The sequence below is a fragment of the Rana temporaria genome, chromosome 4 (assembly GCF_905171775.1).
Source record: "Rana temporaria chromosome 4, aRanTem1.1, whole genome shotgun sequence".
Taxonomy (NCBI): Eukaryota; Metazoa; Chordata; class Amphibia; order Anura; family Ranidae; genus Rana; species Rana temporaria.
Window position 1 is genome coordinate 60,280,977 of NC_053492.1, and position 22,922 is coordinate 60,303,898.

The following is a 22,922-nucleotide window of genomic DNA, read 5'->3' on the forward strand; positions in this document are numbered from 1 at the left end:
TTGTAAAGCTGAAAGGATCACACTACTGCTTCCTGGTTCAGCTTTACAGCTCTCTGGATCACTTACCTCCTAGTTGGATGCTGATTCACTGTCCAATGAGCATGCTAAAAAGTAGAGAGCTGACAGTGGAAACTGATTTGCTGAACCAGGAAAAATTTGTATTTTGCCTGCCTTCAGAGTTGAAAATGTGTGTAAATCACAGGATTGGCTGCACAGATTTACAAACCTTTTGGAAATTAAAACAGTAAAAATTCTTTTTTTAACTATATTTAGCAGTTTATACAGTATTAGATACAGTGGAACCTTGGATTGCGAGCATAATCCGTTCCAGGAGAATGCTCGTAATCCAAAGCACTTGCATATCAAAGCGAGTTTCCCCATAGAAGTCAATGAAACTAAAATAATTTGTTCCGCATTGACTTCAATGGCATGCAATACCGCATGTGGCCAGAGGTGGGGGCCGCCGAAGAGCCTCGGAAATACTCAAAAAGACTCAGGGACAGCTCGGCTGAACTCAGAAAACCTTGTAAAGGCTCGGGAACTGAGTTTTTCTGAGTATTTCAGAACGGCTCAGATTGGCTCCGCTCGGCTCCAACGCCCCCGCACCTCTGGCCAAATGCGGGACTGCACACCGCTGTGGCTTGAATCCTGCTCGTTTTGCAAGTCAACACTCGCAAACCGAGTCAGTATTTTAAAAAAAAATGCTCGTATTGCAAAAACGCTTGTTAACCGCGTTACTCGCAATCCAAGGTTTCACTGTACTTCTAAATATCACAAATAAAGTGTATTTATAACCCCATGTTGGATGGAAGAGGGAAAGGTTAGACCCCCTGTCAGGTTTTATTGCTATCCAGGGTATAAATGGTATAAAAACTGCGCTTGGTGCTCAGCATCAAACAAAAATGTAAATCTCCCACAGCTGCAGTCACAAACAATACATAATAGCAGTGCTGAACCAAAATGAAAAGGAATACAAATGTTGTGCAGAGTTACTAAATGAAATGTGTCTTATTTATATGTATCACAATACAAAGGATCATACTATTATTAATGTGACATGCCAACATCATATATCCAATTACAATTGGAAAAATAAAATCCCTAGTGCCAAATACTATGGGGCAGATCCACATACATCCGCGCCGGGCGCAGCGCATGTAGGATACGCTACGCCGCTGTAACTTACTTTGAGTTGGTTTGAATCCTCAACGAATTTGCGCCGTATGTTAAGGCGGCGTAGTGTATCTCTCGCGGCGTAGGGGGCGGAATTCAAATTCGGCGGGCAGGGGGCGTGTTTCATTTAAATGAAGAGCGTCCCCGCGCCGAACGAATTGCGCATGCGCCGTCCGTAAAAACTCCCAGGGTGCATTGCTCCAAATGACGTCGCAAGGACGTCATTGTTTTCAACGTGAACGTAAATGGCGTCCAGCCCCATTCACGGATGACTTACGCAAACGACGTGAAATTTTCAACATTATACGCGGGAACGACAGCCATACTTAACATTGAGTTCGCCACCATATGGCAGCTTTAACTATACGCCGGAAAAAGCCGAACGGAAACGACGTAAAAAAATGCGACGGCCGCTCGTACGTTCGTGGATCGTCGAAATTTGCTAATTTGCATACTCGACGTGGATTACGACAGGAACGCCACCTAGCGGCCGCCGAAAAATTGCATTAAAGATCCGAAGGCGTACGAAGACGTACGCCTCTCGGATCTAGCCGAGATGCCGTCGTATCTTGTTTTGAGGATTGTTTTGCAGGAATTTTGAAATTACGCCGGCGTATTTTCTTTGTGGATCTACCCCTCAATATCCTGGGAGGCCCACACTGTCGGTACCATACAAAATTCATTCCCCTTCTGATGGCAATCGGGTGCTCTTCCCTACTTGGGTATTTTCTTAACTCTGTCTTTTTCCACTCTGTACCAAAATAATTTTCCGCCACCCTATAAAAAACTGTCAGAAGATCTTAATAGGTAGTCGAAAAATCCCTCATCGTGGTTCGGTTGATTGTACTCGATAAAAATGAATGTCCTGCCTAGGCTATTATATCTGTTTTAGGACCCTTCCAGTCTTGATCAATATGTCAGACTTAAAGTGGTTGTTAACCCACTTCTACTAAATCCTGTGATCCCCTCTGTAATAACAAGTGTCCCTGTGTCTGTGTAATGTAAAAAATCTGCAGATCTGTACCTATAGGAGCTCCACTCCTGGCGCTCAGCTGACTTGTCAGCTATCTTCTCTCTCAGGCTCACAGATCTAGTGGGCGGGGCCGAGCACTCCCGCTGATGTCAGCCGGGGAGGAGGGGGAGAGAGGGGAGAGAAAGCCAACAGTCAGCTGAGCGCCAGGAGCCATGCTTATATAGGTACAGATCTGAATAATTTTTACATTATATAGACACAGGGACACTAATTATTATGGTACAGAGGGGATTACAGGATTTAATAGAAGTTATGAAAGCAGCAGGAGCGGGGGGGGGGGGGGGGGCGATCACTGGTATGAACAGACAGGCAGGGAGGGGAGGGGGAGGAGGACAGAGGAGACACAGACACAGGAGGGCAGAGCTGTGGATGAGGGAGGCATGCACTCTGACCACAGTGTCAGGGCTCAGCAGCCCTTATTATCGTGGTCAGAATACAGGGGGGAGGGTATAGCCAGGCAGGATCAGACAGATTTTTTAGGTAATACAGGGGGGCAAATTACACAGCACAAGCACTGTGCTGTATAACATACTTTTTTGGGGTTAACAAACACTTTAAGCCCAGGTCCACACTGTGTTGCGGGAATGAAGCCGTGTGAGTTCAGCTGAACTTGCACGTTTCACTCCCGCTTGTCAGTCCCGATTTCGGACGCGATTTCAGAGACATCTGTGCAGGTTTCTGCACAGATGTCAATGTAAATCATGGCCTGAAATTGCAAAAAGTAGTACAGAAACGACTTTTTAAAATCAGTGCAGCGCGGCAGATGGGGAGTCGCACCGATTAGGACGGTGCCATTGCTGGCAATTGCCGGCAAATGCCACCGATTTGAAATGCAATTTGACATGTCGAATCGCATGTCAAAATGCACTAGTGCTCAGGCTGTTTCAAAGAAAGCTACTGAGATACATGTGGGTAGATAAGAGACCCAGGGTGAACAAACGCACCTTGTACACCCCTAAAATAAAGGGGGACTAGGTGTTCCAGATTTAACGAAATACTACCAAGCCGCTCAAATGTCCCAGCTGATTCGTTTTCATATGTGACAGTCGCGCCCACTTTGGATTACTCTTGAATCATCTCTTTGTCCAACTAAGGAATTTAGTCATCTGATGTGGCTGCGAGCCAAGGACAGACTGACTATACTGTGCCCCACCCTGTAATTTTTAATACATTTTTGGGATCTGCTGACGACAACACAAGTTTTTAAGTCTTCAAGTCTTAAAGTCTCCTCATGCCCCCACGACCCCACTATTGGGCAACCCTGCCTCCCCCCCCCCCCCCCCCGGGTCTCCATCCCCAAGTTTTTACCTGGTGGACTAATAAAGGTTTATTATGAATTGCAGATTTCTGTGACCACAGAGGTGTCCTGTCAAAGTTATCCCTGCAAGAAAAATATCAGCTTCCCAATTGAGAACTCTTTTGTTACACCCAGATATCGTACTTCCTAGCTATATTACATAGAACTTCTGACCTCCCCAGCGATGGAGTATTTATGCAGAAAGTTTGACAAATACACTGGTCACATTTCTAAAATGTACATTATGTTGAATTCAGCCTCCTCTAAGCAGTTCTATATGAACAAATGGGAATATGATATCAATGAGACTTTGGAAGTGGAGGATTGGTGTAAGGTGGCACAACATGCGTCTAAAACGCTTATAAACACCTTTTTGATCGAAGCAAACTATAACGTATTTCTAAGATGGTACACAGAGCCAGTTAGAGTGGCATCTTGTGTCCCGGGAGCCTCCCCCCAGTGCTTTAATCCATGTACTCACCCTATGGTCCATGCCAACGGACCTTATTTTGTACAGTAAACGTTTATGGGGAACTGTGTCAAATGCTTTTGCAAAATCCAGATTCACAACGTCTATGGGCCTTCCTTTATCTAGTTGGCAACTCACCTCCTCATAGAAGGTGAATAGATTGGTTTGGCAAGAACGATTCTTACGATCTACTCGCTTACCCAGGTGAACCTCATAAAGTCACTTTTACAGGCACTGCTGGGGCGGCTGGTGGAGGGGGCTACGGGACATAAACAAGGCTTATAACATTTATCTTCCTGGCACCTAGAATTGCCATCACCAGAGCATTGAAATCCCCTACGATCCAGTTCAGTCTAGTAAAGTCTGCTGGTGTACCCTGGAGTTCCTGAGTGCCATTGAACAACCTGTTGTTGTGATATCCCATATGGTTCCAAGGCTGTGGATGGATGGATTATTACTGATAGCATGCTGTTATAAGACCACCAATAATTTGGGGTCTCATTCCTTGGTAAGAGGCTGCAATTGGTGGTGGTGTTGAATTCACAAAGCTCCTACACATAACTACTTGTTTCATTTGGAAATTTGCATATACAGTAGGTGAAGGACTACCATCAGGATCTCTGTTCATTGATTTCTTAGTTGGTATTTTTTATTTTGTGTGTCACTTTGGACTAGTAGTGTAACCCTCTGAATTTTCATATTTTCAATTTTTCAATTGTAATTGGATATATGATGTTGGTGCACATGTAACATTAATAATATTATGATCCTTTGTATTGTGATACATATAACTAACACACATTAATTTATTAATACAGCGCAACATTTGTATTCCTGTATTCCTATTAATTTTATCTATGGCTTAGTTTGAAAGATTTCTTCTCACTAGTGTACGTTTCTTAAGCAGCGGGAAATCCCTGCTGTTAAGATTGCCGGCATTCTCAGAGTAAAGCCCTGTACACACGATTGGTTTGTCTGATGAAAACGGACCGATTTCATCGGACAAAGTGATCATTAGTGTTGAGCGGAATACGCCATATTCGATTTCGCGATATATCACGAATATATAGCCGAATATTCGTGAAATATTCGCTAAAATCGAATATTCGTGATATTTTAAAAAAAATAAAAAAATTGCGAAATTTCGCTAATGCGAATTTATTGCGAACATTTCGCGAATTTTTTTTTTTTGATTGGCTCTGATGCAAAAGAAGGGCGGAGAAAGTATTCTGGAATATTCGGAAATCGAATATTCGCGAATACTTTCTCCGCCCTTTTTTTGCATCAGAGCCAATCAGAGTTCTCCTACCACAGTTGTCAAAATATTTCACAACATTTTTTTTTTGATAAAATATTTCGAATATTCGATTTCCGAATATTCGAGAATACTTTCTCCGCCCTTCTTTTGCATTAGAGCCAATCAGAAAAAAAAAAAAAAATTCGCAAACTGTTCGCAATAAATTCGCATTAGCGAAATTTCGCAATTTTTTTTATGTTCGGAATAGCGAATATTGGCCGCGAAATTCGAGATATTCGCGAATACTCGAATATGCCATATTCGAGCCGAATATTCGCAATACGAATATTCGTGAGCAACACTAGTGATCATGTGTGGCCCCATCATTGTTTTCACCATCGGTAAAAAAAAATAGAACCTGTTTTAAATTATTCTTATGGATAAAAAAACGATAGAAAAAAACGATCGTCTGGTGAAAGTCCATCGGTCAAAAATCCACGCATGCTCAGAATCAAGTCGACGCATGCTCGGAAGCATTGAACTTAGTTTTTCTCAGCATGTTGTAGTGTTTTACGTCACCGCGTTTGGACACGATCGGTGTAGGCAAGACTGATGAAAGTCAGCTTCATCTGATATCCGATGAAAAAATTCATCGGATTAGATTCCATCAGATATCCGATCGTGTGTACAGGGCTTTAGAATTTCTCCACTGACTGTCGGTTTATGAAGAATTGTAGATCGCTTCTCCTAAGGAGAAGAGAAGCGATATACAAATGTTGAGAACACAGGAGAACTGTGAATACAGGCTGTAATCTCGCAAAAACTTACAGGACTACCGTTTTATAAATGTAAAAATAAAAGTAAATTATACACTTCCTAATAAAAATAAAATATTAAAGTTAAAGTCTTCAATTCACAAAAATAGCCACCCCCTAATTATAAAAGATTATTATTAATATTTAAACAATAATCATGTGCTTTTTCATGTGAATGGTGTACAGGTGGTCCCCGGGTTACAAATAAGATCGGGTCTGTAGGTTTGTTCTTAAGTTGAATCTGTTTGTAAGTCGGAAGAGGTACATTTTTAAGTGTAGTTCCAGACAAAAAAAAAAAAAGATTTTTAAGCTTTTTGGATAGCATAGGGAAGGGTTATCACCCCTGTAATGTTTGTTTTGCTGTCTGTGCCCCTGTTCAGAATATTACACCTCACTTTCTGTCCCAAAGACAATTGGTATATGAAAATTTGGGGTTGTTGTAGAAACAAGACTTGGTAATAAAGCTTCAGTGGAGGGACCTTATTTGCCACTTACACACGGTCGGAATTTCCGTCAGAAGGAATTTTTCCATTGGATATTCCGACCGTGTGTATGCCCCATCGGACTTTTTCCGTCGGAAATTATAACAGACTTATGCCGCGTACACACTGTTGGAATTTCCGATGAATAAAGTCAGACGACCTTTTGAGGAACTGTAAATACATTCTAAATTTTTAATCGATCTTGTTTCAATATTATTTAATAGTTATAATTACATTCTCAATTACTGTACTTAACATTGAGCTTATCACCCCTGACTGTATGATATTGTATTTACTTTATGCAATTTGTACACTACTTCTGTACTATTCAATAAAATATTGGGAATATATAAGGAAAAAAGTCAGACGGAATTTTTTCATCGGATATTGCGATCGTGTGTATTCCCCATCGGACTTTTTCCGTTTGAAATCCCGACGGACTTACAAAGAGAACATGTTCTCTTTTTTTTCGACGGAAAAAAAAATCCTATCGGAAAATCTGTTTGTCTGTATGGAATTCCGACAGAAAAAAAAACACGCATGCTCTGAAAACAATTTGACGCATGCTCAGAAGCATTGAACTTCATTTTTCTCGACTCGTCGTAGTGTTGTACGTCACTTTGTTCTTGATGGTCGGAATTTGGTGTGAACGTGTGTATGCAAGACAGCTTGAGCGGAATTCCGTCGGAAAAACTCATCAGAGTTTATTCCGACGGAAAAAACGGTCGCGTGTATGCAGCATTACCCATAATAACTCTTACAGGAGTGACTTTCCCTTCCTAGGGGTAGATTTCCACTCACTTCCTGTTGTTGCCCTCTGTTTTGTAAGTAGGAGTCGTTTGTATGTCGGATGTTTGTAACTAGAGGACCGCCTGTATTGTGAAATGGTTAAACGTACATCTCCTATGCAGCTGTACACCAATTGTAAAATTTATAAAAATATATATCTTAATAGATCATTAACCACTTCAATACCAGCCCATTGTCATATGACGTCCACAAAGGACCTCTATCATTCCGGGTGGACGTCATATGACGTCCTGGGCTTTGTGGGGGGATATCTGAATGATGCCTGCAGCTAGAGGCATCATTCAGATATCCTTCTCTTCTGCCGGCGATTCTGTGCAACATAAGAACGATCATAGCGGCGGTTCCGCCGCTTGATCGTTCTTATAGGCGGCGGGAGGGGACATCCCCCCCTCCCGCCGCCATCCGGTGCTTCTCCGGGCTCTCCCGTGCCATCGGGGGCCCGGAGAACGAATCGTCCGGCGCTGGCAGGACGCATAGAGATGACTGGTGACCAGATGGTCACCAGTCATCTCTATGACCGTCGGAGGACCCTGGCGCGATGTGATGACGTCACGCCCGGGTCCCCGTAAGTAAACAAAGCCGTGATTGCGGCTGCTAAGCAACAGCAATCATGAGATCAGTGAATTTTTTTTTCACCGATTTCATGCTTTCCAGCCTGGAGGAGAGATGTGGGGTCTTATTGACCCCGCATCTCTCCATAAAGAGTACCTGTCACACAACATTCCTATTACAAGGGATGTTTACATTCCTTGTAATAGGAATAAAAGTGATAATAAAAAAATAAAAAAATAAAAAAAGTGTAAAAAAATAAATAAATATGTAAAAAAAAAAAAAAAAGAAATACATTTTTTTTTTTAACGCCCCTGTCCCCAGTAGCTCGTGCGTAGAAGCGAACGCACACGCAAGTCCCGCCGACATATGTAAACGCCGTTTAAACCACATATGTGAGGTATCGCCGCGTGCGTTGCAGTGCCAGCAACAATTCTAGCACTAGATCTCCTCTGTAAATCTAAACTGGTAACCTGTAAAAAAATTCAAAGCGTTGCCTATGGAGATTTTTAAGTACCGAAGTTTGGCGCCATTCCATGAGTGTGCGCAATTTTAAAGCTTGACATGTTAGGTATCTATTTACTCGGTGTAACATCATCTTTTTATATTTTACAAAAAAACTGGGCTAACTTTACTGTTTTGTTGTTTTTTTAATTCATGAAAAATTTTTTTCCAAAAAAAAGGCGTTTGAAAAATTATTGCGCAAATACCGTGCAAGATAAAACGTTTCAATGACCGTCGTTTTATTCCCTAGGGTGTCTGCTAAAAAAACATATATAATGTTTGGGGGTTCTGCGTAATTTTCTAGCAAATAAATTATGATTAGTACATGTAGGAGGGAAGTGCCAGAATAGGCCTGGTATGGATGTGTGTATAAAAGCCCTGTATGGAAGTGGTTAAAATAACACAGCTGTAATATTAAAGCCCCGTTCACACTGGAATCGCCAGAATAATTGCCATGACAGGCATTGAGGAGGTGATACTCCCACACACCGCAAGTCTTCAGGTTTCATTAATTTTTAATGGCCAATATAAACGCGGTGCAGTTTGGCCACAATTTTCACGTGAGAAATCGCACATCATAAAACATGACAATTTAACCGCTTGCTGACTGCCACACACACATATACATAGGCAGAATGGCTCATACAGGCAGATGGGCGTACCTGTATGTCCCCCGGGTCCCACAAATTCGGCCGGCGGCCTGCGGTTGCAGAGAGAAGAGGCAGAACGGGGAGATGCCTATGTAAACAAGGCATTTCCCTGTTCTGCCTAGCAACATGACAGGGATCTACTGCTCCCTGTCCTCGGGAGCAGTGATCTCTGTCATGCTGTAGTGAGCCCAGTCCCCCTACAGTTAGAATCACTCCCTAGGACACACTTAAACCCTTGATCGCCCCACTAGTGTTTAACCCCTTCCCTGCCAGTGTCATTTATACAGTAATCAGTGGCTACTTGTAGCTCTGATCGCTGTATAAATGACAACGATCCCAAAATAGTGTCAAAAGTGTCCGCCATAATGTCGCAGTCCTGATAAAAATCACAGATCGCTGCCTTTACTAGTAAATAAAAAAATAATTTAAAAAATGCCATAAATCTATCCCCTATTTTGTCCCCTACTTGTGCACAAACCAATCAATATACAATTATTGCGATTTTTTTTTTACCAAAAATATGTAGAAGAATACATATTGGCCTAAACTGAGAAAGAAATTATTTTTTTTATATATTTTTGGGGGATATTTATTAGAACAAAAAATATAGCTTTTTTTCAAAATTGACGCTCTTTTTTTTGTTTATAGCGCAAAAAATAAAAACTGCAGAGGTGATCAAATACCACCAAAAGAAAGCTCTATTTACGGGAATTAAAGGGCAGGGGTAAAATGTCGCACGACCATGCAATTGTCAGTTAAAACGACGCAGTGCCGTATCGCAAAAAATGGCCCGGTCATTAAGCAGCCAAATCTTCTGAGGCTGAAGTGGTTAAAGGAGCTATCCAATGGGAGAACTTCTATGTCTCAATGCGTTTTGCAGATCCTGATAAAGCAGTTACATATCAGCGAAACACATTAAGAAATAGAAGTTCTCCCCTTGGCTACCTTATTCTTAAATGTGTAAAGTGTTTAAATATTTCCCTCCATGTTCTTCACTTTGTATTTTGGGCTCCAAAGAGATTGCGCTATTGAGGGAATGAGACAATTATGTATAGCCAAACAGGAAAGCCCCTCTAAATTGTCAATGTTTCTATGATGTTTTATAAATAAAGAAAATTGTATGTTTTTTAATATAAAGTCGTGTAGTAGATCCTTGAGCACCACATAAAGTCCATTTGTCCATCCCATTGTTTATATATTATCCCATGCTCTGTATAGGCTCCCACCCATCTCCTCCGTCTATTTATTCCAGTGGTCTCAAAGTACCAGCCCGCGGGCCATTTGTGGCCCGCGGACCAGTTATAAATGGCCCGCAGGCAGGGTGGAAGTGGGGGGAGCAAAGAGGAAAAAATAAAATATTTTTTTTGTGAGCTGGCGCCATCTGGTAGTGAGCCGTTGGTATTACAAGTTATTACCACCAGATGTGAGCTGGCGCCATCTGGTGGTGACCGTTGGTATTACAAGTTAAGCATTACAAGTTAAACAGCAATTCTAATGTCATTTTACACTATTTTCACTGCCATCTTCTTCCCTCTAATTAGAACCCCCAAACATTATATATATTTTTTATCCTAACACCCTAGAGAATAAAATGGCGATCGTTGCAATACTTTCTGTTACGCCGTATTTGCGCAGCGGTCTTACAAGCGCACTTTTTTAGGAAAAAATTACACTTTTTTAAATTAAAAAATAAGACAACAGTAAAGTTATCCCCACTTTTTTTAATATTATGAAAGATAATGTTACGCCGAGTAAATTCATACCCAACATGTCACGCTTCAAAATTGCGTCCGCTTGTGGAATGGCGACAAACTTTTTTACCCTTTAAAATCTTCATAGGCGCCGATTAAAAAAATCTACAGGTTGCATGTTTTAAGTTACAGAGGAGGTCTAGGGCTAGAATTATTGCTCTCGCTCTACCAATCGCGGCGATACCTCACATGTGTGGTTTGAACACCGTTTACATATGCGGGCACTGCTCGCGTATGTGTTCGCTTCTGCGCGCAAGCTCGTCGGGACGGGGTGCGTTTTCTGGCTCCTAACTTTTTTATCTGGCTCCTAGATTCCAAGCAAATTTGTCAAACCCCGACTTACACCAGTGCTGGGGGTTAATAATGTGTTCGCTGACACCAGTACTGTTGTTTTTGAAGTTTGAAAGTTTGCATGCGGCCCCCCATGGCATATGAAAACTTGTCTTGTGGCCCTCAGGTAATTTGAGTTTGAGACCCCTGATTTATTCAATTATTCCAATGAGAACTGTCTATGGCTTTGTTTACACTTGTGTTGGGGGACAGTAAAAACACATGGCTGAGCCAGGCAGCAAAGGCTGTGCTATGCCATGCAAAGCTTGACCACTAGAATGGGAAAGAAGTGTTTTACCAGGCAAGTTGCACTCAAGGGTGTTGGGGAAGTCATTAAAGGGGTTGTAAAGGAATTTTTTCCCCCCTAAATAGCTTCCTTTACCTTAGTACAGTCCTCCTTCACTTACCTCATCCTTCCATTTTGCTTTTAAATGTCCTTATTTCTTCGGAGAAATCCTCACTTCCTGTTCTTCTGTCTGTAACTACACGCAGTAATGCAAAGCTCTCTCCCTGGTGTGGAGAAAGCCTCTTGAGGGGGATCCCCACTTACACACAGCTCCTTTCTCTATCTGCAAAGTAGAGAGCGTCCTGACCCTCCTGCTCGCCCCCTCCCCCCTCAAGAGGCTTTTTCCACACCAGGGAGAAAGCCTCACATTACGGTGTGGAGTTACAGACAAAAGAACAGGAAGTGAGGATTTCTCAGAAGAAATAAGGACATTTAAAAGCAAAATGGAAGGATGAGGTAAGTGAAGGAGGACTGCACTAAGGTAAAGGAAGCTATTTAGGGGAACAAAAAATGACCTTTACAACCCCTTTAAAGGACATCTTTACTAAAGGTACAGCTGCCCTTTCGCTTTTTACATCATTGTCTTTTATAACATATTTTAGAAATCACTTTAAATACTAATAAACAAATGTAAATACATTTTACTTTTCTGGCTCATACATACAGACATACCTGCATCATCGGCTGGTCAACTGGAATTGTCGTGTTTGCCAATATCGATATGATCCGGACCATCAACTCTAATGTTTTTGAAGAGTTCTGAATATTTTTTTCCTCGTTCTTGGCTATAACGGTGATATTTTCAAGTAATTTTGGGAAGTCCTGCAGTAACTTAGGGCCATTGACCACGTCCTATAATGACGAGATGTACAAAATAAACAAACAGCTGGTTGTCCAAGGGCTCTCTAACATGGGAGCTCAGTCCCGTACAACGTGAAGAGCCCTTTGTTTACCTTTCTGTCCTAGCTCTGAGCTGCATGCTGGCAGCCCATATTAGTGAATGGACATGCACCGGCTGGATTCACCTGTGCCAAATTTGACAGGTATGCATAAACGGGTGCAAGGGCCTGAATGCACAGGCTCTGCATTGGGGACTGTGCATCCATTCTAGTGTACCTGTCAAACTCGGCTGAGTCTTGATGGTTTATTCCAGTGGCGGCTGATGCGCAAATTTGTTTTTGGGGGGGCACAAACTGAAATATACTGAAAAAAAAACAAACATTAATTGCAGCCACTGTGCCATCAAACGCAGCCACTGTGCCATCAAACGCAGCCACTGTGCCCATCAAATGCCACCACTGTGCCCAGGGCTGCCATCAGGGGGGCACAGGCAGTACACCTGTAAGGGGCCCGGATGGCAACCCCCTTTAAAAAAAAAAAAATGTTTTTTTTAGGGGTCCGGAGGTCCTGGAGGCCCACAGGGCCCCAGATGGCAACCCCCCTTTTTTTTATTTATTTTTTTATAAGAATTTTTTTTTTTTTTAATATATTTTTATTTTATTTTTTATTAAAGGGCTAATTTTTTTTTCTTTTAGGGGTCCGGTTTTCCCAGGGGCCCGGAGATCCCCAGGGCCCCGGATGACAACCCCCCTTTTTTATAATTTTTTTTCTTTTTTTTTCTTTTTAGTTCTTTTTTTTATATATTTATATATATATATATATATTTTATTAAAGGGCTCAGAGGTCCACAGGGCCCCATGTGGCAAACCCCCCCTTTGTTTGTTTTTATAAATGTTTATTTTTTTTATATATTTGTTTTTATTTATTTTTTATTAAAGGGCCCAGAGGTTTCTTTTTTTTTTTTATTATTAAAGGGCCCAGAGGTCCCGGATGGCAACCCCCATTTTTTTGTAATTTCTTTTTATAAAAAATAATAATAATAATAATTTGTGTATATATATATATATATATATATATATATATATATATATATATATATATGGCCCAGAGGTCCCCAGGGCCCCCGATGACAACCCCCCTTTTTAAAAAAAAATTATATATATTTTTTATTTCTTTTTTTCTTTTTATTAAAGGGCCCCAAGGCCCCGGATGGCTACCCCCCTATTTTTATATATATTTTTCTTTATTTCTTCTTTTTTTTGTAAAGGACCCCCCCCGCTTCTCAATTCGCGGCAGCCCCCCCCCCCACTTCTGAATTTCAGGTGGCAGCACCCCACCCCCCCGGTTCTCTGCTCCAGGGGCCCATGGCTGAAGCTGTGTAAGGGGTCCCATAATTCCTGATGGCGGCCCTGACTGTGCCCATCAAATGCAGCCACTGTGCCCATCAAATGCAGCCACTGTGCCCATCAATTGCAGCCACTGTGCCCTTTAACATACATAGTCGTGCGACAGTCGGCAAGTGGGTAACCCAAGTACCTTAAAGTGCGCAGTGTGGCCCCGAACGCCATCTTAATCACATATAAAGCTTTTCAGCCTACAGAGGTGGATGCAGATGTAGTGGTTGCACAGACACAACTACATTACAAGATTTGACACACAGGATGGATATCAGAGCCTCTCTGAATGAGCCCTAAAAGCCAGTGGTTCCTTTGGGAGTCATTGCTACACTAGCATCCCAGTCCAATGGAAGATACCTTCACATTCTCCAGTTCCTGGGAAATCTTTGCAGAATAGCAGTCATCATTCAGCACTGACCAGCTTCCATCATTGCAGATGAAGGTTTTTTCGCCCAGCAATGTTGCATCAAACGTCTGACAAAGAACAACATTTGTTATACCGCTGGGAGTTTCGGAAAGTCCATTTTGCGCCTTGCAGTTTTGTTGACTTGCAGTAGCTAAAATAAAAATATTTTCCATGTGGATCAGATTCTTTCAGCCATCTTAAAGGATAAATGCAGTTCTTTTTTCTTTAAAAAGATCTAGAACAACTACGAAAATATAACCTCTGACTCTTTTTTTCTGTGCTTTGAGAGCTGATGACCCAGGCAAACATTACACTGCTTATATTTAGAATGTCTGCACTGGTAAGGAGAAAGCTGTGGACAGCAGCTACCTATTTTATTTAAAGTGGACACATATATCTGCAGTATTTTGTTATCTCTCTTCAATAAGCTAAGTCCTGTGGCTCTCTCCTGAACTGTTCCTCTGTTATCAGCCTGACCAATTCTCAGACTTTTAGACAAAGGCAACCTAAATCCTCAGTCCGGGGAGGTTGCTAAAATAGATTAGCAGAGAGCAGGTCCTATTATAAAACACCTCTGAGAGTCTCTGCCTATGATAAGAGGGGGTGTGTGCCTTTCCTCCAATGCCCAGACATCACACTCTGTGTTAACCAGGAAGCAAAATTCTCCTAACACGATCTCAACTTTCTAAACAGTATATAAATGTGAAGACAGCAGATATACATGTAAAACCTATGTAGGGAGATTTGGTTAATCTCTGTGTATCATCTGAGGATGTTCACTTCACTGGGTGTATGGTGGGTTTACATCCACTTTAATGAATCAATATTGGAAAGCAAAATGCACATCTAGAGGGATACCTGATTCCTCCATTGTTGCTCTCGCATAGGCAAGCCAAAGATTATAAAATGTACTTTCCTTTCGATTCCCCCATCAACACTGACTGAATCCCTCCTGCAGCACTAGTGTGTTCTACCGGCAGGGATCCATCCTCGCCGGCAGAACACTGTGATCATTGCCAGCTGCTATATACACCGGCAGTGATCGCATGCAAAAACTCAGACAGGCTGGTTGTACTGAAGTCAATCGATGGATTCAGTAAAACCAGTCTACCCATAAATGGATCAAATTATGGTCGGTCCCTGCTGAACCAGCCAAGATTTGATCCACCTATGGCCAGCTTTAGTCCTGGTCTGAGGCATACTTCTTGCACATTTCAGTTGCTGGTATATTATAAGGAGATTGTAGAATCACAGCTTATGGTCAGCTGCGACATTGGGATGTCAAGGGATTTCCAATCCCTGCCCTAGGGTAATTTCTAACAGTTTCTGTTAAAGGAGGGGCTCTGCGGGAATGTGTTTTTTTTTTTATCGTTCTTGGGCTCTTACCTTACTCTATCTGCTACCCTCGTGAGCCATTCTTCTAGCCGCCAGGGTCGTCATTGTCCAGGAAAGGATATTTTATAAAAAAGATAGATGGACGTTTCTATCTTAATTGTGGGCACTCTGAAGCCCTCCTGGATTTGCTTCCCCGATACGGTGACTTGAAATGGCGGAATTGTATCCGCCCTCGTCACATGACCGGCTGGAAGAGTCATGTGACGTGCAAAAATCACGCGAGACTACGTGTGCTGGGTTATAGAGAATGATCTCCTGGGCAGCGTCACGCTGTGCTCCCAGGAATCATTGCGGCGATCGCAGCCGAAGCGACGCGCCCACTCCCGCGGGACTCAAACCAGGAAGTGCCTGGTGAAGATGACAGAAATAAGGTATGGAAGCATTTTTAATGATTTTGGATAGTGATCTGTTATAACATCCAGTCAGCCCTTGTGTTTAAGGCTAACTTGTAAAATCGGGTGAACCTCCGCTTTAAGTATATGCAGACAGGTACATAAACCACAGAAAACGGTAACTCCACCAATGAAGTGAGGTTACCTGTAAAATGTGCCCTGTTGGTGGATTTGGTAAACACATGCCAACATAATTATGAAATATCTATTTAGTGCATGAATGACCCTTTAATTAAAACTAGTGGGTAACGACAACAAGACCACTGAAAAACAGAAATATAGCATTTATAGTCCCCATGGGGTTGTGTTGCCAAGACATAAGCCTACTTTGCCTTACCTTGAACATAGCTGATGGTCATTTCTTTGCTAGTGACATTATCGTTCTGGCTGTTGAAAACCACACAAGAGACACTGACCGGTGTTTTAGTATTACAATCAAAGTTTATGTTGCTGGAAGAACAATTCTTATCTGCAAATAAATAAACCATTAAATAAACTTTGAGGGCCCATTTACATTGTTCAAGCATGAGCAAGTGTCCAGGCGCCCCCTTATTATAATAACAGTGCCTGTTCCCATCTCTGTGCTGCAGTGGGCTTTGAAAAATACAGCATGTACATTTTTTCAGTTCATTGGGATGCCCATAAAAGTCAATGGCAATGTGAGATTTGATATGTTGGCAACTAGTATTAACAAGCTTTGGTCGATTGCTGTTTTTTCTATCCACTTCAAATCCTAAATTCAAAAAAGCACTAGAAACATACACTAGCATGCAAAATACATGTCAGCGCACAAATGAAACGCACATTGACGCATGACAGTGTATCTGCCCAACACATATGAATAGATCTCAATGAGTCCTAAATGAGTTGTACTATTATAAATAAATAAGAAAAAAGTAAATTAACGCTATCCTGACAGGTAACCCTTTAACCACTGCCCATCTTTAGGCCATTTATAATTGGCTTTGGGTTGAAGTGATAATACCACGTACAGTCATGATCCTTGTAAATGTGATTTGAACTGAAATACTTTTACAGGCAGTGGAAAGGGGCCCCCTCCCATCGGGGAGCCCAGTAAGAATGCATCCAGCGGCATCGGCTTCTCCAGACATAATGAGAGGAATCAACTTTGTTCCTCCCACTGAGAAATTTTAGAAATCAGAAGCGTCAAAGATTTAGTCACTTCCGGTTACGGTCTGTTGTAAACAAGCCCTTACCAGCTTGTGAAAGCATGAGATCAAAATCGATCTCAGCTTGATCAGATGCTTTGGAGGCCAGAGGAGAACTATTGGGGCCAATAGACCTCAAATCTCTCCAAAAAGAGGACCTGCCATGGCCCATGCTACCACAAAGGATGTTGTTTGTGCCTTGTGATAGCAATAAAGTTGATCCAAATGTTTTATATATATATATATATATATATATATATATATATAATGTAGCGCCCTGCTCCCAATGATTGGGGCGCTATTCTAAATTTAGCGGGTGTCTGAGCCAATAGTGGGCTCAGACTTTGTTGAATTTCATTAAATTAGCCTCTGTCCTGGCCATGGTTGTGTTTGATAGGATTTCCCACTGTTGCCTGTAGGTGGCGTTACCACCTCAGGCCAATGTTGGAACACAAGCAAACCATAGTGTGTTAGGTGACCCTTTTCGGCAGCAGCCCAGTGGGAGTGGTGCCCCGCCTGTGCATGCCGGGAAGGGGTACTTAAGGGGCAGACGCTGTTTTCCGGGGTCCTTCGTCTCGTGGCCCTCCTGGGGCGAGGTATGTGTGTGATTTTGACTTCGGGACTACGTTGGCCCGAGGTTGCATGTATATTGAGTAGGCCCAGTTATGTTGGCTGGGGCCTACAATTCTAAAGGGGATCCCAAGTTGTCCATCTAAGTGGGGGAAGCTGCTTAACGAAGGAAACCGGGGATGGACCTGCCCTGGAGGAGACCAAGCAAATCAAGCTAATGTGTCGGGATAGGCCTGGTGACTTTGTTGATCCACAACTTTGGGGGATCCACAACTCTACTTGCCCTTACAGTCTGCCGGATCAGCTTAAATGCTCTTTACTGTAAGGTTGGAAGTTCGGGGGGTTAACATCCTGTGGCAGAGGATCTCGGACTATCCATTTATTGATTCTCAGACGGTCTGTGGCAGAGACTGTTCTCATACTGGTTCGTGCATCATCCAGACTGCTAAGCCATGTGAGAGGGGTCTATCCGGGTGAGCAATACCCACTCAAGAGGGAGTGGTGAATATTGGAACGTTACACAATTTTGTGCATTCTGTACCGCATACCTGAACCTTCCCCTATCTCCTCCTACCTTCTACTTTCTTCACAAATATTTTGCAGCAAAAATAAAACCGTTGAAGGTTTTACATCTTGTATGGACATTGCAATCTCTACAGACTTTATTCCCCTGACAATGAACCTAGAGATAACGTGCAAAACCCAAATCTAAACCAGCAGCTCCTACGGGGGTAGTGCTACACACACACACACACACACATTATACATTTTATATATATATATATATATATATATATATATATATGTATTGGGTGTTTTTCCCCAGGAACAGCCCAGTGGGAGTGGTCTCCCCGCTGGGTATGCTGGGGGAGGATACTTAAGGGGCAGACGCCATTTTCTCTGGGCTCTTTGCCTCATGGCCCTCCTGGCTCGAGGTGTGTGATGGTCCATTTTCAGCCCCGGGACCACGTTGGCCCGAGGCTGCTTTTCCGCCAGGTAGGCCCAGTTGTCTTGACTGGGGCCTGCACTTTGAAGGTGATCCTGTGCTGTCTGTCTGTATAGATATACACACACAGTGTAAAAAATTAAATAAAGAATAAAAGATTAAAAAAAAATTATGTAGTGCCCTGTCCCCCTGTGTTCATGCGCAAAGGAGAAAGCTTACATAGGTCCATTATGCATATAGAGATATTGCTGTGAATGTCAGAGCAAAAGCAATAATTCTATCACCAGACCTCCTGTGTAACTCTAAATTAGTAACCTGTAAAGGCTTTTAAAGAGTCGCCTATTGAGATTTTTAGGTAGCGTAGTTTTGCACCATTTTACAGGCGCACATAATTTTAAAGCGAGACATGGTGCTAGGTATCTATTTACTCGGCGTAAAATCATCTTTTATGTTTTGAAAAATAATTGGTTATTATATTGTGTTTGTGTTCACTAAGACGCATTAGAGCAGTGGTACTCAACCTTTTTAGTGTTGTGACCCCATGACAAAATTTTCCAAGTTGTGGGGACCCCCAACAGTAAAATTATTGTTGTAGCGTGGGTTGGTACCACCCAAGGCAAGGCAAGTAATTTGTACACCTAACCCACGGATATTTAGCGCTCCCCGAGTCCCTTCCACTCATACAGTATTAAACCCCCTTATGGTACATTTTAGGATGTACCACTCCCTCCTTGTTCTCCTTTCTTTTCCCTTTTATCTCTCTCTATCCTAATTTCTTGTTTTTTTCCCCCCCATCCCTCTCTCTAGCCGTCTCTCTTGTTGTTTCTCTTATTCTTTCTCTCCCCTTTTCTTTGTTCCTCCTCCTCTTTTCCTCTCCCTTCCATGTATTCTCAATTTTTATTTCTTCTCTTACTCCGTGATGGGGGGGGGGGGGAATAGGACGAGTGGCGGTGCTGGTGGGGAGTTGAAATGAGTGGCAGTGCTGGAGGGAGTTCTGATCAGACAACTTAGATGCTCTTGATCATAGGTGTGCGCAGCCTATGGCATTAGGGTGTGCACACCAAAGCTCAAACACACATGCGTGTGTAATATACCGTCTATGGCAGTGGGCAAGTCAGCAGGGCAGAGATTGGTGTCAGTGGGCCATATTCTCTCTAAATATCCGCCTGCTGCACTTAGGGCACTTACACTCCGCTGTCCCAACTTACTGGAGCAGGTGTTGTATTCCCCAAACACTTGCTCCATAAGTTGGGACAGCCGAGTGTAAGTGTCCCGGCGTAGCCTGACGGATCTCCAAGGGGGCGGCTTCTATTCAAATGAAGCGCGCCCCCGATGCGAAAGAACTGGGCATGCGCCGGGCTGCAAAAAGCCCAGTGCGCATGCTCCAGTTCTCGGCGGAAAACGTCAATGACGCCGACGTGTGCGTCATTGACGTAAAGTCGTATTCAAGAACGACTTACGTAAACGGCGTACCCGACGAAAAAACACGACGGGGACCCGACGCCATCCGTAACATGGCCTACGCGAGACTTGCGGAAACTTACCCCTCATATAGCAGGAGTAAGTTTCCGCTTACGCAAACGACGTTAGCGACGGTTACGCGACGCAAACTCGTTCGGGAATCGGCGTAGAAGGATCATTTGCATACGCAAATGACTCCTTCACGTAAATGCCATCTAGCGGCGGCCGGCGTCATTGCATTTAAGATCCGCCAGTGTAAGTGACTTACAGATGGCGGATCTTAAGTGTATCTATGCAAAAATGATTCTAAGAATCAGGAGCATAGATACACTGGCCAAAAAAGGGAGTTACGATGGAGTATCCTAACTTCACTGAGAATATGGCCCAGTGTCTTTTATTTGTATTATTATTATTATTTTTTTACAATTTTATTTTTATTATTTTTTTTTTAAATATATATATATATATATATATATATATATATATATATATATATATATATATATATATATATATATATATTTTAGGAGCCCTGTTGGGGGGTCTTTGGTTAAATATCAGTGGTCTAAACAGACCCCTGATGTCTAACTTTTGAGACAGAGAAAGGGACTGAGGACAGAGATTCCCCAGTCCCTTTCTCTGCAGCCAGGCAGCAGGGGGAATCTGCACAGTACAGGGTGATTAGGGTGTGCCCAGGCACACCTTACACCCTATGGGCCAGATTCACAAAGAGATACGACGGTGTATCTACAGATACACCATCGTATCTCTCACGTAAACTGGTCCTATCTATGCGCCTGATTCATAGAATCAGATACGCATAGATAGGGCTAGATCCGACAGTGTTACACTGTGTTACACTGTCGGATCTTTTTTTCAATTTAAAAATGGCGCCGGGGGCGTTCCCGCTGATTTACGATAAATAATATGTAAATCAGCGAGATACGCAAATTCACGAACGTACGCGGACCCGTCGCAGTGTTCTTACGTCGTTTCCGTAGCGGTTTTCCGTCGTATACTTACCCCTTCTTTTATCAGGCGCAGCCAATGTTAAGTATAGCCGGCGTTTCCGCGTCGAATTTGAATTTTCCTACGTCGTTTGCGTACGCCGATTCACGAACACGCGCGTCGCAAGTCCCGCTCACGTCGCAACCACTGACGTCCTAGTGACGTCAGTGGGAGCAATGCATGCCGGGAAATTCCACGGACGACGCATGCGCATTTAAATCGGCGCGGGAACGCGCCTGATTTAAATATGACACTCCCCTAGCCGCGGAATTTGAATTCCGCTGGGGGATTTAGGATCCGCTGTCGCAAGTTTGGAGGTAAGTGGTTTGTGAATTAGCCACTTGCCTCCTAAACTTGCGGGAGCGGATCTCAATTCACGTAGATCGAGCGGATCTATAGATCCGCTGAGCTACGTGAATCTGGCCCTATGTGCGCACGCCTATGCTCTTGATCAAGGTCATCTGCTGATCTGAACTGTAGTGGGGGATTTTAATGGCAACTCTAATCACAAGTAGTGTTACTCACTGTGTCTCCGGCTTTGTGGTGTCTCGTAGCTGTGACACCTATGATAAAATCAGGGGATAGGGGCTCCTGCAGCCCCTCCCACTTTAATTCCTCACCAGTCAGCTGACCTCTAGTCTCTGAATGGGTGGCTGCGAAGAGTCTGAGTGGGAAGCTGTGGCTCCAGGGACAGCCTTGCTGGGTGGCCCTGAAAAGGCTAGGAGAGCGGAGGCTTCAGGAACAGCCTGGGATTTGGTGACTCCTGGCAAATCTTCAATCGACCCCCAGGTTGAGAACTACTGCATTAGAGTGTATCTTTTCCTGAAAATGTGCGTTTAATAAAGCGCTGCTCAACTATTGTGCCACATAAAAAATTGCAACAGCAACCATTTTTTTCCCCAGCTTCTCTACTTAAACAAAATATAATGTTTGGAGGTCCTAAGTAATTTTACTTGCAAAAAAAAAAGACAGAAAACTTATTTTTACATGTATGAGTGAATCGTGACGTTTGTCTGGAACTGGTTAAACAGCTTATCTTCTGCCTCCAGGGCCTGAAACACATCAGACTGACATCATTACACAATGCAGTATAGTACTAATTGTCTTCACAGTAGTATTTATATAGCACCAACTATTTACACAGTACCTTACACATATATTGTACATTCACATCAGTCCCTGCCCTCAAGGAGCTTCCCAATTCACATTCATATACGCCAATTAACCTACCAGCATGTCTTTGGAGCGTGGGAAGAAACCCACATGAGCACATGGACAACATACAAACTCCAGGCAGGTAGTGCTGTGGCATGAGCTGGTCACCCCAGGCAGAAGTGCTAACCATTACTACACCACTGTGCTGTCCAGTACACTGCAACCTGGGCTGATTTCTGCTGTACAAAGGGTTGTAGGATTGTAGGCAGTTATGCTAGCAGCATTAAGAATGTATATACAAATGAACTGATAAACATTTTTTAACACTTGTCTGGACAGTCTGTTCTGTATAAGCTGCCATAGTGGGCTGGTTGATAATTTAAAGTGGAAATAGGCTGAAGAACATTTCTATGGTATAACTACTATACACACACATCAATGACAATATATTCTTACCTAAAAACTCCTTGACTTGACTACATGTAGCCAGGTGCTGGGCTACAGCAACATGGAGATGGAGACATTGACCTTTATTCTTCTTTTTCTCTACTGAAATACTGGTGGTATGCTGAACCATCTTCCTCTGGCCAGCAGGAGGAGTGCTAAAGCCAACAAAACACATAGGGCCAGATCCACATAGGTTAGCGGATCTTTAGATTTAAGATCCGCCGCCGCAGTTTTTTTAAAGCAAATGCTAATTCACAAAGCACTTACCTCAAAACTTGCGGCGGCGTATCTTAAATCCCCCGGCGGAATTCAAGGGGGATAGGCTAGGGGGAGTGTAGTATTTAAATCAG

The 22,922-nt window shown here is 42.8% G+C and overlaps 1 protein-coding gene across 2 annotated transcripts in view; it reads right to left on the reverse strand.

Moving 5' to 3' along the window:
* LOC120936250 (adhesion G protein-coupled receptor F5-like) overlaps nucleotides 1–22,922 on the reverse strand; it is a 135,109-nt gene that overhangs the window by 29,720 nt on the left and 82,467 nt on the right. For both annotated transcript variants that reach the window (XM_040348469.1, XM_040348470.1), the window contains exons 9-11: nucleotides 16,154–16,285; nucleotides 13,981–14,180; nucleotides 12,059–12,238 (exon numbers count right to left, since the gene is read on the reverse strand). In XM_040348469.1, the coding sequence (XP_040204403.1) occupies nucleotides 12,059–12,238; nucleotides 13,981–14,180; nucleotides 16,154–16,285 (512 nt within the window). The remainder of the gene's footprint in view (nucleotides 1–12,058; nucleotides 12,239–13,980; nucleotides 14,181–16,153; nucleotides 16,286–22,922) is intronic.